The 20,071-nt window shown below is 45.1% G+C and overlaps 2 protein-coding genes across 5 annotated transcripts; both read left to right on the top strand.

Annotated features, from left to right (window-relative positions):
• Window positions 1-448: 448 nt before the first annotated feature.
• ice2 (interactor of little elongator complex ELL subunit 2) lies at window positions 449-14,085 on the top strand. 3 transcript variants are annotated; one of them, XM_080001960.1, is made up of 15 exons: window positions 449-461; window positions 4,212-4,313; window positions 4,569-4,896; window positions 4,973-5,092; window positions 5,189-5,323; window positions 5,480-5,596; window positions 6,182-6,341; window positions 8,078-8,250; window positions 8,601-9,354; window positions 9,492-9,667; window positions 10,156-10,258; window positions 11,824-11,908; window positions 12,068-12,118; window positions 12,991-13,234; window positions 13,824-14,085. In XM_080001960.1, exons 1-15 carry the CDS (start codon window positions 457-459, stop codon window positions 13,998-14,000), a joined length of 2,730 nt encoding a protein of 909 aa, XP_079858086.1. In that variant the 5' UTR covers window positions 449-456; the 3' UTR covers window positions 14,001-14,085. The 3 variants fall into 3 exon arrangements, with proteins under 3 accessions (XP_079858086.1, XP_079858085.1, XP_079858087.1); XM_080001959.1 differs by having other exon boundaries at window positions 10,126-10,258; XM_080001961.1 differs by lacking the exons at window positions 449-461; window positions 4,212-4,313 and having other exon boundaries at window positions 4,772-4,896; window positions 5,038-5,092; window positions 10,126-10,258.
• Window positions 14,086-14,376: 291 nt separating this feature from the next.
• LOC307231248 (annexin A2-like) lies at window positions 14,377-19,338 on the top strand. Of its 2 annotated transcripts, none has more exons than XM_080001872.1 (13): window positions 14,377-14,456; window positions 15,554-15,606; window positions 15,698-15,791; window positions 16,087-16,181; window positions 16,263-16,376; window positions 16,510-16,600; window positions 16,887-16,966; window positions 17,064-17,123; window positions 17,515-17,608; window positions 17,960-18,055; window positions 18,514-18,572; window positions 18,697-18,819; window positions 18,920-19,338. In XM_080001872.1, exons 2-13 carry the CDS (start codon window positions 15,559-15,561, stop codon window positions 18,977-18,979), a joined length of 1,014 nt encoding a protein of 337 aa, XP_079857998.1. In that variant the 5' UTR covers window positions 14,377-14,456; window positions 15,554-15,558; the 3' UTR covers window positions 18,980-19,338. The 2 variants fall into 2 exon arrangements, with proteins under 2 accessions (XP_079857998.1, XP_079857999.1); XM_080001873.1 differs by lacking the exon at window positions 14,377-14,456 and adding an exon at window positions 14,489-14,938.
• Window positions 19,339-20,071: the final 733 nt, after the last annotated feature.

Genomic DNA, 20,071 nt, shown 5'->3' with positions numbered 1-20,071 from the left:
TTATAATAGATTGTAATATTAATATAATGGTAGTTTATAATAGATTGTTATATTAATATAATGGTAGTTTATAATAGATTGTTATATAAATATAATGGTAGTTTATAATAGATTGTTATATAAATATAATAGTAGTTTATAATAGATTGTAATATAAATATAATAGTAGTTTATAATAGATTGTAATATAAATATAATAGTAGTTTATAATAGATTGTTATATAAATATAATGGTAGTTTATAATAGATTGTAATATAAATATAATGGTAGTTTATAATAGATTGTAATATAAATATAATAGTAGTTTCCGAGCTAGTTTCCGCAAATGTTTGACGCCGGAACCTGGTTACAGCGCGGTGTCAGTTCCCGGGGACATTTTATAACGACGCACCAAACAAAGCGTGGATCGAGGCAGCAGCTTGTGGTTCCGGGGAGCGACAACAGACATGGAGCTGATGTGGTGCGTGAAATAAGTCAAATAATGAAGTTCAGAACGCAGATAATAATACAAATGATAATAATACAGATGATAATAATACAGATGATAATAATACAGATGATAATAACACAGATGTAAACTGACTTGGATACTCGGGACGGCAGCGTCATTTTAATCTGCATAGTACCAAAAAATAATAACAGTAGTTATAATAATAATAATAATAATAATAATAATGATAATAATAATAATATAGCTGAAGGTAGCAATACTCGGGGTCAATTGTGGACACCAATTACAAATCTTCCAGTTCCCATTGGAACTTCGCATCAGTTCGTGCTGTCGCTTGTCTGTACATCAGCATTAAAACGAGTTACAACTTCCATTGAACGCAGCATCAGCTGACGTATTGACGCGAGTTTTGCGAGTCCTGCTGACACAGAAATACTAATACAAGGATCCACTTGTTGTATGTTGTGGCTTTATCCTAAAAATGAGAAGGTGTCTGTTTGCTTCCTGTCGGGTCCCTGTCTACTTCCTGTCGGGTCTCCGTCTACTTCCTGTCGGGTCTCCGTCTACTTCCTGTCGGGTCCCTGTCTACTTCCTGTCGGGTCCCCGTCTACTTCCTGTCGGGTCTCCGTCTACTTCCTGTCGGGTCCCTGTCTACTTCCTGTCGGGTCCCTGTCTAGTTCCTGTCAGGTCCCTGTCTACTTCCTGTCGGGTCCCTGTCTAGTTCCTGTCAGGTCCCTGTCTACTTCCTGTCGGGTCCCTGTCTAGTTCCTGTCAGGTCCCTGTCTACTTCCTGTCGGGTCCCTGTCTAGTTCCTGTCAGGTCCCTGTCTACTTCCTGTCGGGTCCCTGTCTACTTCCAGTCGGGGCCCTGTCTACTTCCTGTCGGGTCCCTGTCTACTTCCTGTCGGGTCCCTGTCTACTTCCTGTCGGGTCCCTGTCTACTTCCTGTCGGGTCCCTGTCTACTTCCTGTCGGGTCCCTGTCTACTTCCAGTCGGGGCCCTGTCTACTTCCTGTCGGGTCCCCGTCTACTTCCTGTCGGGTCCCTGTCTACTTCCAGTCGGGGCCCTGTCTACTTCCTGTCAGGACCCTGTCTACTTCCTGTCGGGTCCCTGTCTACTTCCTGTCAGGACCCTGTCTACTTCCTGTCGGGTACCTGTCTACTTCCTGTCGGGTCCCTGTCTACTTCCTGTCGGGTCCCTGTCTACTTCCTGTAGTCCAGAGTCCTGTCTCACGGTGTGTCTGTGGAAGGAAATGACTCCTTGTGGAAGTTGCCAACAACACGCTTCCGTTCAAACACATTCAACACTGCAGGCCCCTCACACACATTTCATCCACTTTTTAAACTTTTGGGACTAAAATAAAAGGGACACCAACGGGAGCCGTTGCTCTGGAGCTGCAAGCCAACGCCATGTGTGAGGTCACAAACAGGGAATATGTTTTGTTCTGTTTTCCACTCCTACACTTTGTGTTAGGACTGGATCCAATGCTGCAACATAAGGACACAGCACCGGGTTCCATGGAACACAATGAGTTTGTATTTACAAAAGGGGAAAATAAAAATAAAAATGAAAAGCCCCGCCCACATCAAGCAGATACGATGATACACACACACACACACACACACATTGCAACCACTACAGAGCGATGGAGTCTACACTACGCACCTCGTAGCTACAACCTGCTCAGTTCGGCTACTTCCGGTCAAATTCCATGGGTTTTTCACTAATTCCCGCTCCAAAAGTTGATCAATATGGATGAAACTTCAACCACGAGATGTTTGAGATGTCTCGGTTTTTAACAAGGCCTCAACTGTGTCCGTAGTACCAGTGGTTGTCGTGATCCAGACACTTTTAGCCCAAAAAATTCCAAGGAGAAAAATAATAATTAAATTGTGAACAATAACAATAGCCCTGCGGGCTAAACCCCTAAGAATAGTAGGAGTAATAGTTATAATATATAGCTGCAGGCATCAATACATGGGTCCAATTTAGTCATGTTAGGTACAGTTTTCAGAGTTTACATAATTCCGTGATGTTAATTTCTGATCATTTAAGTGTTTTTTTTTTTTTCACGTTATTCTCTCTCAAATGCTCTTTTCCAAAGCAGCCGTTTGCGTGGGGCTGTAAACCAGGGTTTGTCATTGCTGTAACTCATCCTGATGCCTGTGGTCATACAACTGTACTCTCACTGTATATGTTACATAGCTATTAACGGCTGAAAAGTCGGAAGTATTTTGCTCCAAGAGCTGGAAATACAGACATGTCATCAGTTCCAGCTCAGACGGGCCTCTCAGTTGTCTTTTTACATGTGACTTTTGCTGCACTTCTCCTGTGGCAGAGATCTGCAATTGGCGACTTGTGTGTGTGCCTCAGTAGCTATACAACCTACCTACCACCTGTCGACGGGAGCAGCCAGTGATTTTAAGTGTGACATTGCTGGGCCGGGTAGTGGTTGTTACGGTGGCCCTGAGAGCTCAACACACTGCAACTTAAGAAAACACATCAAACAGACAGATTAAGAAAACTTCTTAACCAATTTGACAACACATGCGCAGAATTTAGAAAGCGGCTGCAGATCCAGACGCGCCAAACGAACTGAATACCAAAACGATTTGCAAATTTTAAAAAACAACCACATCAACGGAAAACTCAAATGCAAAAGCGACAACAACCGACGTGAGCCACAACGGATGCACCTGCAATGGATGTAATAAAAATTGCACTGCAATTGAATATTTTAAACTAAATTATATAGTGCCAAAGAATTTATACAAGTAATAACCACACACACACAACTATCACAGACCAATCGCGCCACATGAGACCACCACGTCCCAATCCTCCATCTGCTTCCTACATGCAATTAATAAATAGGAAAAAAAACAACTTTTATATCAATCCACGATCCTCTGCAGCTCCAATCAGAGCGATCTTTTATCCAAACAAATAAAATAAAAACTCGAGATGACTCTGGTTTCCTGCTGCTGCTCCGCTGCGGAGGGGATCAGATTTGTCTACACATTTACAAATGTGATTACACACACACATATTGAGATACAGTTACACAACTCTCCACACACATTTGTAAATAGTTTTGCTACAAAAATAACCCTATAGTTGCCAGCCAGTTCTTCAACTTCCGGTTAATTTGCAACAGTTTTTCACTAATTCTTGTTCCAAATGTACATATATATTGGTGAAACTTTAACCAATGTCTGAAACATCCCGGTTCCAACAAGACCTCAACCATGTCTGTATGTACTGGGGTTGCCGCGTTTCAGGTACTTTTAGCCCGAGAAATGCCAAAAAAGTTTATTAATAATAATAATAATAATAATAATAATAATCAAAATCAGAGCAAAAACAAGAGGGTTGCAGGCTGCGGCTGCCGGCTGGACACATAATAATTATCATAGTAACAATAATCACCTTTATTATTAAAGCACCTTTCATACATGACATGTAACTCAAAGTGCTTTACATTAAAAGAAGGAGTCAAATAGTGACAAAGCAAAGCAAACAAGCAACATGCAGCATAAACATTACATGAATGTAGCTCAATGTTATTGATTGATCGTCTTTTATTTCAGACATTTAATAAACGGTGCATGAGAAACACAAGAAAGAACCATTTAAAGAATGAAAGAAAACATTTGACAAATTCTTATGAAATCATAAATGAATATATTTTTACATGATCCGTTGAAACCTTTAAATCATGAAAGTGTGTAAATGTTTGCTCTTGTCACTTTGTTTGAAGGGAGGATCTTCCAGTCCCACAAACACCTTTCTTCACCAGAGATCAGTACGATAAGTTCTCCCTTGCACCGACTATTAAGGAGCTGTGGAGCCTTACACAATGGTATGTCGCTTTATCAAAAAAAAACAAAAAAAAAACATATATATATATAATAAAAATGTATAATAAAAAAATACGAATCCTGGGATTTCCCACAAAACTATAGTTGTCTAGAGTTTACACACAATGATGTGAAAAGCATCCACTTAACGGCATCTTCACTGGATGCTCATTGATTGATCTAAAGAAAACCTCCAACGACTGTGTAGAATTGAACATCTTAATTCATTGTTTCTGGTCTCTCCCTTTTAATAAAAGTCCGACAGTAAGCGACACAAATACAGCGCCTGGTGTCGGAGCTGTCAAGTCTGACTGCGCTCCTATCACAGAGGACTGTAAAAACAGCCGTTCCACAAACGACGAAGAGGATGAAAGTTGGAGCAACTGTGAGACCGACGACGTTTTTCCAAGGGGGAAAGAAGACAACAAAGACTGCAAAGTGAAGGCTGTGAAGGCTGAGGGGGCAGCGGCTGAACCGTTCCCTGAACCCAGGTTACCGTATCCCTGCACGTCCAGTCTGTCAAGCAAAGACCAGAAGACCTATCTCAGCTCCCTGACCAGTAAGAAGCACAGGAATCTGCCGCAGGTAAGCGGTTGTTTCTCATTCTACCCATAGTGCCCGCGTCATTCCTTTGCTTGAATATGTTACTCTAACATTCCAGAATTTGAAGGCGCAGGTTGATAATGAAGTGTCAAACTTCATGCGCTACTTGCACGATGTGTCCAGAATGTGTGCTGATGATTACAACTACATATCCCAGGGAGCCGTGCAGTATACAGAGGTATGGATTCCTTGAGGCCTAATTTGTTATGGTCATTGCTCAAACCGGGTTTTTTTTCTTTCCCACAGATGATAAAAACTATAATTTACTTTTCAGGATTTCTTTAGCTGCTGCTTGCAGTACATCCGCTCCTTGCCGCAGCTCTATCAGGTGTGTGAGATGACCAGCTTGACCGGAGGAACCTTCAATCCAGCCCTGGCTCTGACCTTCGAAAAACAACTCCTGACCATGGTGAAAGTCTGCTAAAATGATTATAAATAGTTTTAGTCATTTAGAAATGGCATTACATTTATCTTTTCGACTTGTTTCACAAGTGTTGGAATCAGAACTTGTCTTTGGGTGTTGAGTCACTATTTCTCTCCATATTTGCACCTTTCTACTCCTCAGGGCAGTGTGAATATCACAGACCAGAAGATTGTTCCCAATGATGCACAGCTTGCAACGGATTATCAGAGTGTTTCATCAGAAAATCCTCCGGCTAAGAAGGCTGAGGACAAGTGTTCTGTAAGCATTTAATCACTAATGAAGCGAGCACCAAGATAGGATAGTTTTACAGTTAAAATGGGATTCATCACCTGGGGGCCTTTTTTAACAATGCAGCCCTTGGAGTTTTCAGGAACAGACACCAGGGGGTGCTCAAGTCTAACACACATAAACTAGTTAACTACTGAATGTGGAGAAAAGAAGTTCCCAAACCTCCAAGGCCCTAAAATATATAGAGAGTGTGTGTGTGTGTGTGTGTGTGTATGTGTGTGTGTGTGTGTGTGTGTGTGTGTGTGTGTGTGTGTGTGTGTGTGTGTGTGTGTGTGTGTGTGTGTGTGTGTGTGTGTGTGTGTGTGTGTGTGTGTGTGTGAATTTAAATGTAAAAAAAAAAAAAAGGGTAATGATTTTGCTGCTGCAATTCCATTATCGACCCCCAGGGGGCTGCTGAGCCCCAATTGGGAACTCCTGCTGTACAACACCACACTTTGCGTTATCAACTGGTCAGTAAAGTTAATTTGCGTCGTGTCGGCAGCAGCAGGTGTAGGTCCTCTGGGGCAGCCTCGTGTCTTCCATCATGGTTCTGTTTCCTCTGTTTGGTTTCTTTAGGCGATCAGCAGCGACAGCAACGCGGAGAAGCTGAGTGCTCGCTACGAGCCCCATGTGTGTCTGACGCGAGACGCCATCGTCACGCTGCTGGACAACTACGGCCCCGACTTCAGGCAGGCCTGGGAACTTCCTGTTTGGGTCAAATTCAATCCAGAAAAAGGTAAAACTGTCAGAGCTATGCTTCCATCCTGGACATTATATGTGCAGTGAGTGTGTGCAGTAGAATACACATGCTCCGTGTGTCTCTGCATAGAATCACAGAATGAAGATCGGTAAGAAGAGGTTGCTGACAGGTTTTGAAAGTGAGCAGGCCTTCTGATTCCATGAAGCTAACTTTTACTGTCCTAGTTTGAGATTAAATGTTCGTTCAGGCATGGGTGTTGCTCCGCAGGCCTCCGGCTTCTCTGGGGGCCGGGGGGTCTTCTGTGGCTACAGGGTGGAGTGCTCGGGGCTTTCCTGCGGTCGTGGGGTGTCTGAATGGCTGCGGGACTCAGGGGTGGCTTCAGGGCCTTTTCCGCTGCTTGGAGGCTACGATGTAATACCTCATACACCGGAAATAATTGGGACAAGTACTTACTGGTGGACACACACATATACATACATACATACATACACACAAACATACACACACACACACACACATACAGGCGGTCTCAGGCGCACACACACACACATCAACACCTGCTTTGAACACACCCCAGCACCCTCTTGGTTGCACCCCTCTCCTTTTCTCCCTCATCTACTGCTATAACTATGACGAGAAGAGGCCACGTGACCAAATGCTGTTCCAGTTTTCCTTGACCTAAATAACTCTGTTTTGTTGATACATGTTTGTGTCGTCTGATGTTTCTGTGTTTTTGTTTTTCCATGTACATGTTGTTGTTTGTTCTATGTTTATGTTTTTCCATGTACATGTTGTTGTTTGTTCTATGTTTATGTTTTTCCATGTACATGTTGTTTGTTTCTATGTTTATTTGTCTCACCCATGGTGATTCTCCCTCTTGGTGTAGTAATGATGATTAGTTGTTTATAGACCAAACAAGGTAAAATACTTTTCCAAAGAGGGGGGTTGGTGGTGGTTCTGTGCTCTGCTCCTCCCACAGCTCGCACACAGGACAGAGTTATTGCAGCAGTCGTTGATGATTTAAGAATGAATACAGAGTTTCATTGCAGGTTGACAGGTTGAACTCCACTTGCAGACTAACTCTGTTCAAGATGCAATGGCACAAATACTCTGTGTAGTATGCCAGCATGCTGACAACACAGGATTAAATAAAAAGGAAATTGAATATTTCTGGATACAACTGTTCATTTACTTCTGCTACTACAAGGTAATTATGAGTCCAGCCCGTTGTTTTTGTTCGGATTTTTATTATTTTTCTCCTAGCCATTCTCCAGCTGAAAGTACCTGACACTCAGAAACCATGAAACCCACAAACCAGAAATGAATTATATTCGGGACAGTCCACACATGCTGTGGTCCAAGTTTGATTCACAACGGACTATGGTTGGGGATGTGTCAAAATTTTCCTCCCGGTCACCGTCAGTCATATCGCTCTGGGTGAGGACCAGCTCACTTAGACTAAAAATAACAAATAAAAATAGTAATTATTGTAGATGTATTTATTTAATTTATTTTATTTTCCGACTATTGTATAAGTAAATGACAGAGAGATGCGACACACCGGGTTTTAAAGACAGGTTAATTATTTGCAAAGTTGAATTCTCGAGGAGACAGACCATTAAATTAGCAAAATAGAAGGACAAAAGTTGTTTCCACATTGGGGCAATTGCGGCGTCTAACCTGGACCCCGTGCATGGCTGCCTGTAGCTGTATTTGTGTTATATTTTTGTTGCAGATATGTGGTGATAGTCTTCCCTGGGCATTGTTCTCAGGCAGCAAGACGGTGTACATCGATTCTCCTCTGCTGAAGACCGAGGTGACGATAAGAGAGAGGAGTCAGCTGTTCCACGAGGAGAGCATCAAGCTCTCTGTGAAGAAGAACGGAGAGAAAAGTGCATCGTGCGTTCTGACGGAACGTCCTGCCACCTGGGACCAAGTCCTTCCAGTAAGTAGGCGCATACACACGCTCCAAGTAAAATTAGAGAATCAGTGCAGGTCATTCTCCAACAATACAACACCAAAAAAATGTCATCAGCATCATTTTTATATTTTCAAGATTCATCTTTCAACTTACAGTAACAGGCAATGTTAACATTGCGATGGCAGAGGCTTCCGTGTGGACAATTTCACTTCCTGCTTTCTCCAAACAGCCAATGGGGCTGTGGATACGTCATGCTGTAGCATCACAACGGCAACCAGTGACAAACAAAGCTGATTCTCACCGACAGGACCAGCAGAGCAAAAGTGTTGATTATCATCTAACTCTGTGTAAGACTCTTTCATCTCTCCGTCCAGGATATCTCCAAAAGAAGTTTGGTGTCCTGCGAAGACACCGGCCTGGACTTCGACGGCGACTTCACCGACCTGGAGACGTTCGGAGACACCGTCGCTCAACCCAAGAAGCAGAAGAGCGACCAGAACGTGTCGGTCCAAAAGAAAACTGTGAGAACCAAACCGAGAAACGCTCGGACGTTCGGTGCGCATCCCGACAGCTCCCAGGAGGATGACTCCGCCCTCTGGGTCGGGGAGAAACCTCCTCCCCCAGCAGAGCTCCGTGGTCGGCAGGAGCCCCACCTCCGACAAGGCCCGGCACAGGAAGTGGACGGCGGGTCCGCCGGCGACTCAGAGGACGAGCGGCTCGTCATCGACGACCTGAAGGCTGCTCCGCCGAACAGGTGCTCCACGTCGGAGAAGACCGCACCGCCCCCGGACGACTCCGAGGGTCCGTCCTCCGAGTCTTCGCCCCCACGGAAGAAAGTGATGGGACGGGCGTCCAAGAGGGCGGCGGCGCCAGGCGACCAGCTGGGGCAGATCCTGCGCATGCAGAGCGCGATGCTGAAACCGACGAAGGACCCCAAGGGCCCCGCGGTGTCTCCCGAGGCCCTCTCGCCCCCCCGGCCAACTCCCCCGGGCCACGCCCACCCAACGTCGCTGGTCAAGCCCTGCGTGTCCTCGTATTTGGAGAGTAGCCAGAACCAGGACAGGGAGGCCTGCAGCGCTCCCACCGGACCAGCGGGGGCGCTGAACTCAAACACCACAGAGCACAAAAGTAAGCATCATCATGATGACAATATAATTGATAATCATTTTTGTGTTTTGTTATGGATTTACTGTTTTGTGGGGTCAGGTTGTTTTTATTCTCAGCTTTGAGGTACGTAGCATCAAACTTAAGTGTTGTCTGTCCAGAGCTGCTGTCGGAGGAGCTGCTGCTCATCGTGGAGGACGAGCGGGATTTCGAGGCTCCGCAGAGCGGCAGCGTGCTCTACAAGCTGTACCGACTGAGCGACATGCTCGTCATGGTGCGCACCGAGCCGTCGCTGGCGCACGTGACCAGAGTCCACATGACCAGAGGCTCTGAGGAGGTACCGGCCTCAAAAACACAAATAAACCTCAAGTACCCTTTCACCAAAAACGTAGAACAAATAAGCGAGAGAAAAAAAAAGAAAACCCTGGAATGGTCGGGTCAAAGGTCACCTCGTCTAAGATCAGTTTTTGCTTATAGTCAACAGTTTGTTCATATTATTTCATTAATATTCAATGAATCAAATTGAGAAACAATGGGTTTACATCATCAAAAACACTTCATTAAACCACTGTTACTAGTTGATATTGAAAGCTGCTGGTTCAACTACTAATGACAAATTTTTAAAGCTTCTGCTAAATAACAAAATGCAACGTAAAACTACCCTTCATAATAAACACAGCTTATCAAGCTTCAGCCAATACCCCAAACATAAATGAAAACTATATAAAGAGAGAAAAATGCGTAATGTACTTGGTTAATTGAAGAGTGCTCTCCTCCGTGTGGTTAAACCTCCAGCATTTGGTTCCCGTGCACATTCTGTCCAAGATGGAGTACCAGCTGAGCTACGGAGCCGAGAGTCTGACCAGCGCCGAGAGCTGCCGCCTGTGGGCCGAGGCGCTGCTCAACTCCAGCACAGAGTCCTACATCGGTAAGACCACGCCCTAGAGCTCTGATCTCAAACCCCACTGCGTTGCCCTGATATTAAAATAGGGAAAAATATGATTGAATATAAACAGATTTTTCTCAAAATGACTCGAACTAAAGTTGTTGTTAGAAACTCAGTCGTTTGTTATCCTCCTTCAAGCTTTTATTGGGTTTTTATTTTACTACCGTCTACTTACTACTATCACTTTAAGTACCATCTTTTTAAAGTAACAGTCAAGGCAAGTTTATTTATACAGCACTAAACTACCATACAGTCTCAAAGAGCTTCAAACCCACATTCCACATAGAAATCAAGGGCCTCCCCCGGTCTGATCCCCATGTGGGAACCCTCAACCCTCAAAACAGTACTTTAACTTTTACAATAAATTGTTTGATTGTAACTTCTCCACCCGTCTGGGTTTGCAGAAGCTGTTTTCAGTTTGTGTTTTCCAGCTCTAGCACCGATACCAGGCCTCATGTGTCACCGTCTGCAGGATTCCGGTCGTAGTCCGTAGAAATGTTCAACCAATTTCCCTGCAGTGGGATCCGAGTCCCGAACTAAACGCCAAATAATAGATGAAGTGATATATTTCTGACCATTTCTCCTGGAGGGAAACTATCCTTTTTTTTTTCTTTTTTTTGCTGGTGTAAGCAGAGCAGCTCGGCTGTGACTCAGTGTGTCGGTCTTTAGTTTGTGCTGTTGCCATAACAACGGTAATTTCTGGTTTGAGGAGTCACAGGAAGAATGTGTTGCCCCAAATCTCAGTTAAATGTTCTTTTCAGCTCTGTTGACTCTGAACTCACCCACTGAGGAGCTGAGAGAGTCACAAGGTTCACATCTATGAGAAAGACAAACGTTTTGTTGTTTTACTCGAAGGTTAAGGTCCAGCTCTGTGTTTTGCAAACAGCTGTTTATGTTCAGCTTCGATCTTTATCTGCTTCGTTCGGTCGGTCCGCTCAGACTCGGTGCAAGGAGCCACATTATCATTATTCAGTGACGACTTGGGAGGAGTTTGTGTTGTCGTCAGGAGGCGCTTTGCTGCTGATTTCAAGAAGTGTTGGTTCCTCTTCTCAACTGATCATCAGTTTCAGGATAACAGGATTATCCAGCGCTTGATCTGTGATTGCATCAAAGCTCCTGGTTCTGTTAAGAGCAGCTATTCCCAAACTGGATGAAAATAAACGTCTTAAACTCTTATTATAATACTATAACTATTATTTTGAGAATCGCACAGAGTAGTTCAAGACCAATACTTCCAAGCAAATGACTGCAATTGAAAATCATTTTCAGAGGAATTCTCATGATCCTTCAAGGTCGATTTACATGAAATGCATTTTGCTTGTTTCTTTTCTTTAATATCATTACCATTATTATTGTTATTATTTCTATTATTACTATTAGTATTATTATTATTGTTGTTATTATTGTTATTACTATAATAATAAAATTATTACTATTATTACTAATACTTTTACTATTACTATTATTATTTTTATTGTTATTTCTAAAATAATAATAACAATATTATTATTATTATATTGATGTAAACACTCATCATCCCCCCCCAGCTCACATTAACGCTCACACGTCCAAAGTGTCTCTGCTGAGGAAGCTTCCGGACGACTGGATGCAGAAGGTCTTCTGGGACTTCAAGTGAGTGTTGCTGGGCGTGGCCCTCGCGCTCCTCTGCAGAGTATGTTTCTGTATAATACACCAATCACATGTCAACTCTGTGTCAGATCCTTCATCCTCAGCTCCTCATCCTCGGTCCGTGACGTTACGTGATCTGACGTTAACGTGTCCCTTCAACAGGCCGTCCAAGTCCCTGAACATCCTGCACCACATTCTGAAGAAGCTGACTGGGTGAGTGGAGGAGTGAGGGAATAGTGATGGAGGAGTGATTCCATCCATAGAAGGAGAAAGAAAAGTCTTGAATTTTGACATTAAACGCGGGATGATGCATAACGTCGACTGACGCTCCGTAACCTCTCCTGGCGCTTCTCTCCTTTTACCGGCGTCTCCGTTTCTCTTCTGTCGTCTTTCATCCATCTTGTTTGTTCAGTTTGACACTCGTCTCCATGACATTCCTTCCTTCCTTCCTTCCTTCCTTCCTTCCTTCCTTCCTTTCCTTCGTCCGGTGACACGTTGAAACTATCGTGCAGTGGACTTTAGTATTTTCAGTGAAAACAGCGTCTTGTCAGACATTCTGGATTCTACTCTTGGTGTCCTTTCACTACATCAGGTGCTCATCTGTGCAGAACGATGCAAAAACACAATATTTTCTTCTTCTTCGTCGTCCGAATTTGCATCCGGCAAAACAACTGTGTTTCTGTAGAAAATACAGAGATGAAGGATTGAAATGTTGGATGGCAAAAGGAGATATTGCTGCGGGAGGAAGTGGAAGAGCTGCTGCTTTGAATGTCTTAAACACGCGTTCACGGTGCAAACACAGGCCAGATTTCCTGTCAGGGCTTGAACACCTCAGGACGTCAGCGCCGGCTACCAACAGCGTCTGTGTCGGGGCGTGGCCCGTCGCAGACCCTCCCCACGTCCCGGCGCTACGAGTGGCGGTGACGGGAGTGCGCTGCGACAGGCGCCGCGCGGAGCTTCCCGTCCCCCGCTGCAGCAATGCGTGTGGGAGGGGCCGATCCGGGCAGACGACCTGTGTCTGAACGGCACTTTGATTGTTTGCAGGAAGTGAACGTAAAGCTCTGAGCTCTGTTCCGTTTCCTCAGCCTGGAGGAGGGGCGCTACGTCCTCCGTCACAAAGCGGCCGAGCCCTTCGTCACCATCTTCAAAGCGGGAGCTGGGAAGGCCACGCGGCGGGCCTTCGACCAGCAGGGGGCACACTGCGCGGCGCCGGCGACCCCCGCCGGGGGCCCGGTGCCCTGGGTGCCTGTCGACCCCGCCCTGGTCCTGCGCTTCCACAAGAGACACGGCCGCCCGCCCTGCACCTTCCCACCGGCGGAACCCAGCAAGGTACAGCGCGCCTCACTGTTCAGCTTTTAAATATTTGCGTCTCGTGATTTGACAATTATTTGTTTTTTAGTTTTTTCAAATACAAATTACAATAAGTCGCTATGATACATGATAATAATCACTTTCCATTTGGAGAAACGTTGTGGCAGAAAGCAGGTGAAATCGGCCGGAATCTCACTTTAAGTTGCAAATTCTGTCATTCTGTTTCAAAGAGCGTTTTTAAATATTAATTTAGAAAATATTACAATATTATCATTATTGTTTATAATATTGTATTTTTATATTCATTGGGCTAAAAAAGGCAGCAGTGTTCCAAACTGCATTTGTTTGTATGAATTCATAGAGTATACTCAAGAATAAAGTTCACACACAGAGCACACACACACACACAGGCCTCGGTATCCACGGTAACTGCTGGGCACTGTGATCCCTCTGACTCAGACATTGTTTGGATGTTTGTCTGAAACATTCCTCCTCGTCCACCTTGGACTCTCGGCTTTCTTCACTTCTCTGTGTCGTGTGAAAACGCAAATAAAACCTCCAGTTTCAAAGTGTGATGTTCGGCGTTATTTCATTTTCATCTGGCCAGCCTCCGCCCTCCCAGCCGGGGAAGGGTGGAGCCACGCTGCTGTTCAGGAACAGCAGAGGAAGCAAGCAGCCGCCGAGCGCCAAACCTGCAGCAAAAAAGAAGAATAAAGGAAAGCGGGCGCAGCGGCGCCTCAAGTGGATGGAGAAGATGAAGAAAAGGTCCAACCAGCAGAGTTAGCGCTTGAATTGTTTTGTTGTTGTTTTTTTTTTGTAACTTTATAGAAATCTATATTTTTAAAACAGGGTTTGTGTTATCGTGACGGGATGTGAACTTCAATAAACTTGGAAAGTTGTTTGTGCCGAGTGTGATTTTTAATCTTTTGATTACATTTTCTTTTGAAATTGACTTTTCCCTTGAGAATGTGCAAAGTAAACATATGAGAAGCTCAAGGTGTGTCTCCGTCTCAGCCTGAACAAGTTTAGCGTCTTGAACCAAACATGGAGCAGAGAACTTGTGCTGTTTGTTTCCTTCTGTTGAGAGGAATCCATCCGCAGCATTACTCACCAGTTAAACCTCTGAGTGGTGGAAAAAGAGGGTGTGGTCTGGCGGGGGAGGAAGGGGAGGCTTCTGTGGTATTTAACCTCCACCCGATCGCCCCTCTCCACAGCTCTCCTCTCGGCTCCAACACTTCAGGTACGTTTTTGCCGTCTGATTTGGGATCTTTCTGGTTTGCGCTCGTTGCCGAGCTCCTGTGATTCGTTCCACACAAACCTTGCGAAAGAATCAAAGGTCGTTGGCTCACTGGCGACAAGAGGAGCTTCTGTGTTTTCACACAGGAACTTGCTGTGAGGGTGACTGCAGGGCGTGTCTGCTTGCTCTGGTGTCTGCAGCTCCGGGGGTTTCACCGGCAGACGGGGAGAAAAAAAAGCTTGTGTGGCATTAGTTTTACAATGATTAATGGGTTAAATGGTGCCTGGGATTCAGTCCAGTCAGTCTGGTGACTACGAAGCCAGAGGAACAGTTTCACTTTGTTCTGTGAAGGCTGACATTTAATAATCCAAGTAGAAAGAAGAACCTCGCCCCTGCTGCCTCCCCTCAGTGAGCCTCTGTCATAAAGACGTGTCGGACGGATCGTGATCAGATTGGACTACAAATCCCAGAAACCCCATTTGAAGGTGCAATGGTTTTGTTTTTGTTGTCACTTTATTTCCTCCACTTTTCCTTCTTGTGGTCGATTTGATTTGTTATTATTTATTTTTTTTCTTGGTCACTTGACGATGTTTGGATATTTTAAAGCATTTTTTTTGTGAACGTTCATCCATGGCGCCAGTTAACTAACCACAGCTACCTCCACTGCTTTAGCGCCTTCACCACAGTTGCCCTTGACTCCTTGTGCGTGTGGCGGACCCTGCCACCAACAATGAGAACAGCAAATAAAGAGTAAAAAAAGCATCATCATGGGATTCCCGCTTTAATATTATTTATTTGAGATTCATCTCAGGTTCTGTGTTTAACTGTCAGCAATGAGGGAAAGATCATTATTTTGGTCTGTTCATTATTTAATCACATTTTGTGAGTATTGAGCCATTACAAAAAAAAAAAAAGGGCAAAATTTGGTCGGTTTAGTACGAAACAAAGTTTCCTCTGTCACATGAAAGAGTTAAAGTTTCCCTTGAAAGAAACATTTTCCACTCAAGAGAATCAACAGCATTGAAGGCTGAACTGAGGGAAACAGGATGTGACGCAGCCCTCACGCCGCACCCTGTGGTGACTCCTGTCTCCTCTTCCAGGACAAATGGCTTTGGTGTCGGAGTTCCTGGGTCAGCTGGCTCTGAACGTCGGGGTAACGTCCTCCATCTTTGCCTTCATCTTTCTCTGGTATTTACATGAAATGAGCCGCTCTCCAACGCTCCCGTCGTGCTCTGGCTCCTCAGGGCCCGGACCCCAGGTTTCCCACCGTGGTGCCGGCGAGGGACTTCGACCCCGACGCCGACGCCGTGAGGATCGACACGGCGATCAGAACCAAGGGTAACGTCACGATAAGGGAAGAAATGTCCCCGTTACGACGGAGAGGAAGGAAACGACAAAACTGTTGAATGTAGTGAGAGAATGCAGAGTTGACCTGAGGTACAAGAACCTGAGTTGAAGTAAAGTCTCTAAACTCTCATTGAAATAAAAAGGAGAACGATGAAGAGACATTCCGGCCAAATCGAGGAGACGCTGCCTCCGGCTGACCTCAGTTTGGGGCGGCTTTGAGTCTTTTCTACATTATTATTATTATAATTATTATTATTGGTGTGTAACATCAGGACTGTGTTTCCAGGAGTGGACAAGCAAACCATCATCGACATCCTGACCCGGAGAACCTACGCCCAGAGACGAGACATCGCCTTCGCATTCGAGAAGAGAACCAAGAAGGTAGAGCGGTTCCGCCGCCTCGTCCCAGGGCGTTGCCCCGGCCTCCGGGTCTGACCAGACTCTCATCTGCTCCACCTCTAGGACCTGATCTCAGTCCTGAAGGGAGCTCTGTCCGGGTCCCTGGAGACGGTGGTCCTGGGCCTGATGAAGAGCACGGCCCAGTACGACGCCTCGGAGATCAGAGGGTCCATCAAGGTACGCAGGCTGGCAGCACGCGCCGCCCTGTAGGGCTAGAAAGGCAGAAAAGGCGGTTCAGGGTCCAGCTTGGAGCCCAGACCCCAAACCGGAGCCCAAATCTGAGTCGAAATCTGTCCCCGTCTCTGTCCAGGGTTTGGGGACGGACGAGGAGACGCTGATTGAGATCTTGTGTTCCCGCAGCAAAGCAGAACTGGTGGAGATCAAGAGAGTTTACAAAGAGTGTAAGCCTCTCATTTTGACCCTTAAATGTATTATTATTATTATTATTATTATTATTACTACTACTGCTGAAAATATTCATTTGTTGATTCAATTATTAACACATTCATATCTAAATTACAATACTATTCTCTAAAATAGGAAATTCAGGTTTTTGCACCTAACGGCTTATAAAGCTGATAAGGCCTCATCCTCCCTGTCTGTCTGTCTGTCTGTCTGTCTGCCTGCCTGTCTGTCTGTCTGTCTGCCTGCCTGCCTGCCTGCCTGCCTGTCTGTCTGTCTCTGCAGTATTCAAGAAGGATTTGGAGAAGGATGTTGCAGGCGACACCTCTGGAGACTTTGCCAAGCTGCTCATGGCTCTGGTGGAGGTGAGTCTGACCTCTGACCTCCCTGACGACAAGTTAGACCGGTATGTGATAACGTCTGAATTCCCGCTGAACCTCCGCCGTGTTTTTCGGCCTTCAGACTAAAAGAGCGGAGGCCTCCGGCGTGGTGGACTACCAGAAGATCGACGATGACGCCAGAGTAGGTTCTGCACAGCCTTCCTCCTCATCCAGGCGTCACTCACTGCTCTTTCAAACGGCTTCTGAAAGACGGTTTCCATTTTGTCTTCCAATTGAAATGTATTTGAACTAGAATCTTAACTGCAGTGGATCTGGTGGTGTTTTGGTGTTGTTCTGGGGGTGTTCTGGGGGTGTTCTGGTGGTGTTCTGGGGGTGTTCTGGTGGTGTTTTGGGGGTGTTCTAGGGGGGGTTCTGGGGGTGTTCTGGGGGTGTTCTGGGGGTGTTCTGGTGGTGTTTTGGGGGTGTTCTAGGGGGGGTTCTGGGGGTGTTCTGGGGGTGTTTTGAGGGTGTTCTAGGGGGGGTTCTGGGGGTGTTCTGGGGGTGTTCTCATGGAGTTGCTGAACGTTCCTCAGGCTCTCCATGAAGCCGGTGTGAAACAAAAAGGAACTGACGTATCCACCTGGATCTCCATCATGTCTGAGAGGAGCATTCCGCACCTACAGAAAGGTACCAGACGTCAAAAAAAAGAAGCGTCATCATGAATATTAACACTATAAGCACAGTTAACTAAAGGTTCTAAACCGTCTGGAACCATCACAGACGAGAGAACCAAGTTATTCAATGTATCGATGGTACAAATCCAGCCATGTTATTGTCATATTATTTTGTGAAATAGCCAAAATTAAACACAAAAACACAACGTGGCTCCAAACGAGGGGGAACCTCGGCCTGAAATGTTCCCCTGTGACGCCGCGCTGAAGAACCACGCCCATTTCCAAAATGTCTGCCGTGCTCTTGCGTGGTGTCGGAGGGCGGGGTCGCCATTCACGCCGCTCTGGAATCCTCTCCCTTCCTCAGTTTTCCAGAAGTACAAGAGCTACAGCCCGTACGACATGCAGGAGAGCATCAGCAAGGAGGTGAAGGGCGACCTGGAGACCTCCTTCCTCACCCTCGGTACGAGCTCCGCCTGCCCCCCCCAACCCCCACCCATGAGACACAGGGGGGAGACACAGCGTCTGAATTATGAATTATAAAAAACCACGAGCTGTAATTGTGCGTGTAACTTAGGTTTTATGTGAATGACAATTATTTACTTGATTTATGAAAGTTTTCAACTCAAATTTAGGTTTAGAGCTCAATTAAATCAAGAGTATAGAGAAGGGGGGTCGGAGAAAAGAAGTGTTTTTCCTCTTTCAGAAATCAACCTTTATTTATGTTTTAAGAATTTGCAGAATTTGCTGTTTTTCTTTCATTTTGTTTTAATTGTTAGTGTTTATTTGTGGTGTTTCATGTCTATCGTTTGTCACATAACGAAACGAGATAAAAACCGTCAATCAAAACCACAAAATGAGGAAACTCCAGTTCAACATCGATGTGTGAATGTATTGATTATTGATTTCTCCTCCGTCCAGTCAACTGCTTTGAAAACAAACCGCTCTACTTCGCCAACCGACTCCATGACGCCATGAAGGTAAAACTGCACATCCTGTGTGACGCTCCAGGCTTTTCTTCTCGGGCTGATTGGGGAGGTGTTCCCGTCGTGGCTCGGACCCGTCGTGGTTGACACCCAGACGCCTCCTCTGTGCTGTGTTCAGGGGAAAGGGGCCAAGGAGAAGGTCCTGACCCGGATCCTGGTGTCCCGCTGCGAGGTGGACCTCATGAAGATCCGCTCCGAGTTCAAGCTGCAGCACGGACAGTCACTGCACAAGACCATCGCCGTGAGTGTGTTTGTGTGTTTGTGTGCGTGCGTGCGTGCGTGCGTGCGTGCGTGCGTGCGTGCGTGCGTGTGACCTTCTAACATCTCTCTTCCCTGTGCAGGAACACACCAAGGGCGACTACGAGAAGGTCCTGCTGGGTCTCTGTGGAGAAGATGACTGATGATCTCCTGGACACCAAGAGGGCTCCACCTCTCACCCCATGGTGGCTGACACGTACAGTAGATCACTAAAAACACACCCAAGGAAAACTATTTTCTTCAACGTGAACATTTGCGACTATTGCATTCCAGGGGATGAAATATTAACTTTAATGAATGTGACTATAACACATGAAAACTGAAAAGCGCAGCTTATATTTGAAATCTTGAATATTGCTTCTAGTTTGCAGATGTTTTTGTCGCTGTGGGAGACGATGCTGTACTTCCACGTTCGGCCACCAGAGGGGGCTAGAGCCGTGCGGCAGGGCTCAGTCAGTCTGAACAGCGACTTTATTTGAAATAAAATGAAATATGCACTAACTATCAATGTCCTCATCTCATTATTTAATCAACTTATTAGCAAATAATTAAATGCACAAATTGAAATAAAGACCTTCCTATCAGCATGCCATATGAAAACTGCAAAAAATGTTTTTAATGCACAAAAATATTTTAGATGGAAAACATGGTATCTTGAATAATTAAAAGCATTTCCCGATTTTCTGTCTTATGGAGCAGTTAACTTTACAATTATCACCACCGTTATTAATTAATATACAGGAGTACACATCTACTGTTTATCTTTTGAGATTCCGAAACACCTTTTCCTTTCCAGTAAGAGGCTTTATCCAGATGATTTAATCATTAGTGTGTTTTTCTGTGTTTGTTTGGTGCTAATATTTTAATTAAAAATGTTAATTTTACCTTCGGCAAGGATGATTTGCATACTACTAAACAAGCTTCCATGCAGTGTGTTTGTGGTCTCTCAGGATGAAATGTGTTGACGAAGCGTTTCCAACCGGCCCCAAAAGAAAAGAAGATTCAAGAAAACAGACACTGACGTGATTAAATCAAGCTTTTCCACTGCGCCGCCATGTCATCTCAGCCTCAGCTCTTAACAAGGTGTTGGATTTATTACATTTTGTCATAATATTTATGAGAACATTAGCCCTTTGTGATGGTTCATGTTTATTGCCTTTAAAAAAAAAAAATAGTGTGAAGAAGGGAAAACATTGGAGCGTGGGATTTACGGCGGACACGGTGACAGATTAATC

This window comes from Zeus faber (genome assembly GCF_960531495.2).
Source record: "Zeus faber genome assembly, chromosome: 6".
NCBI lineage: Eukaryota > Metazoa > Chordata > Actinopteri > Zeiformes > Zeidae > Zeus > Zeus faber.
The sequence above is the reverse complement of the archived record's forward strand: the minus strand, read 5'-3'. Positions and strand labels throughout refer to the sequence as shown.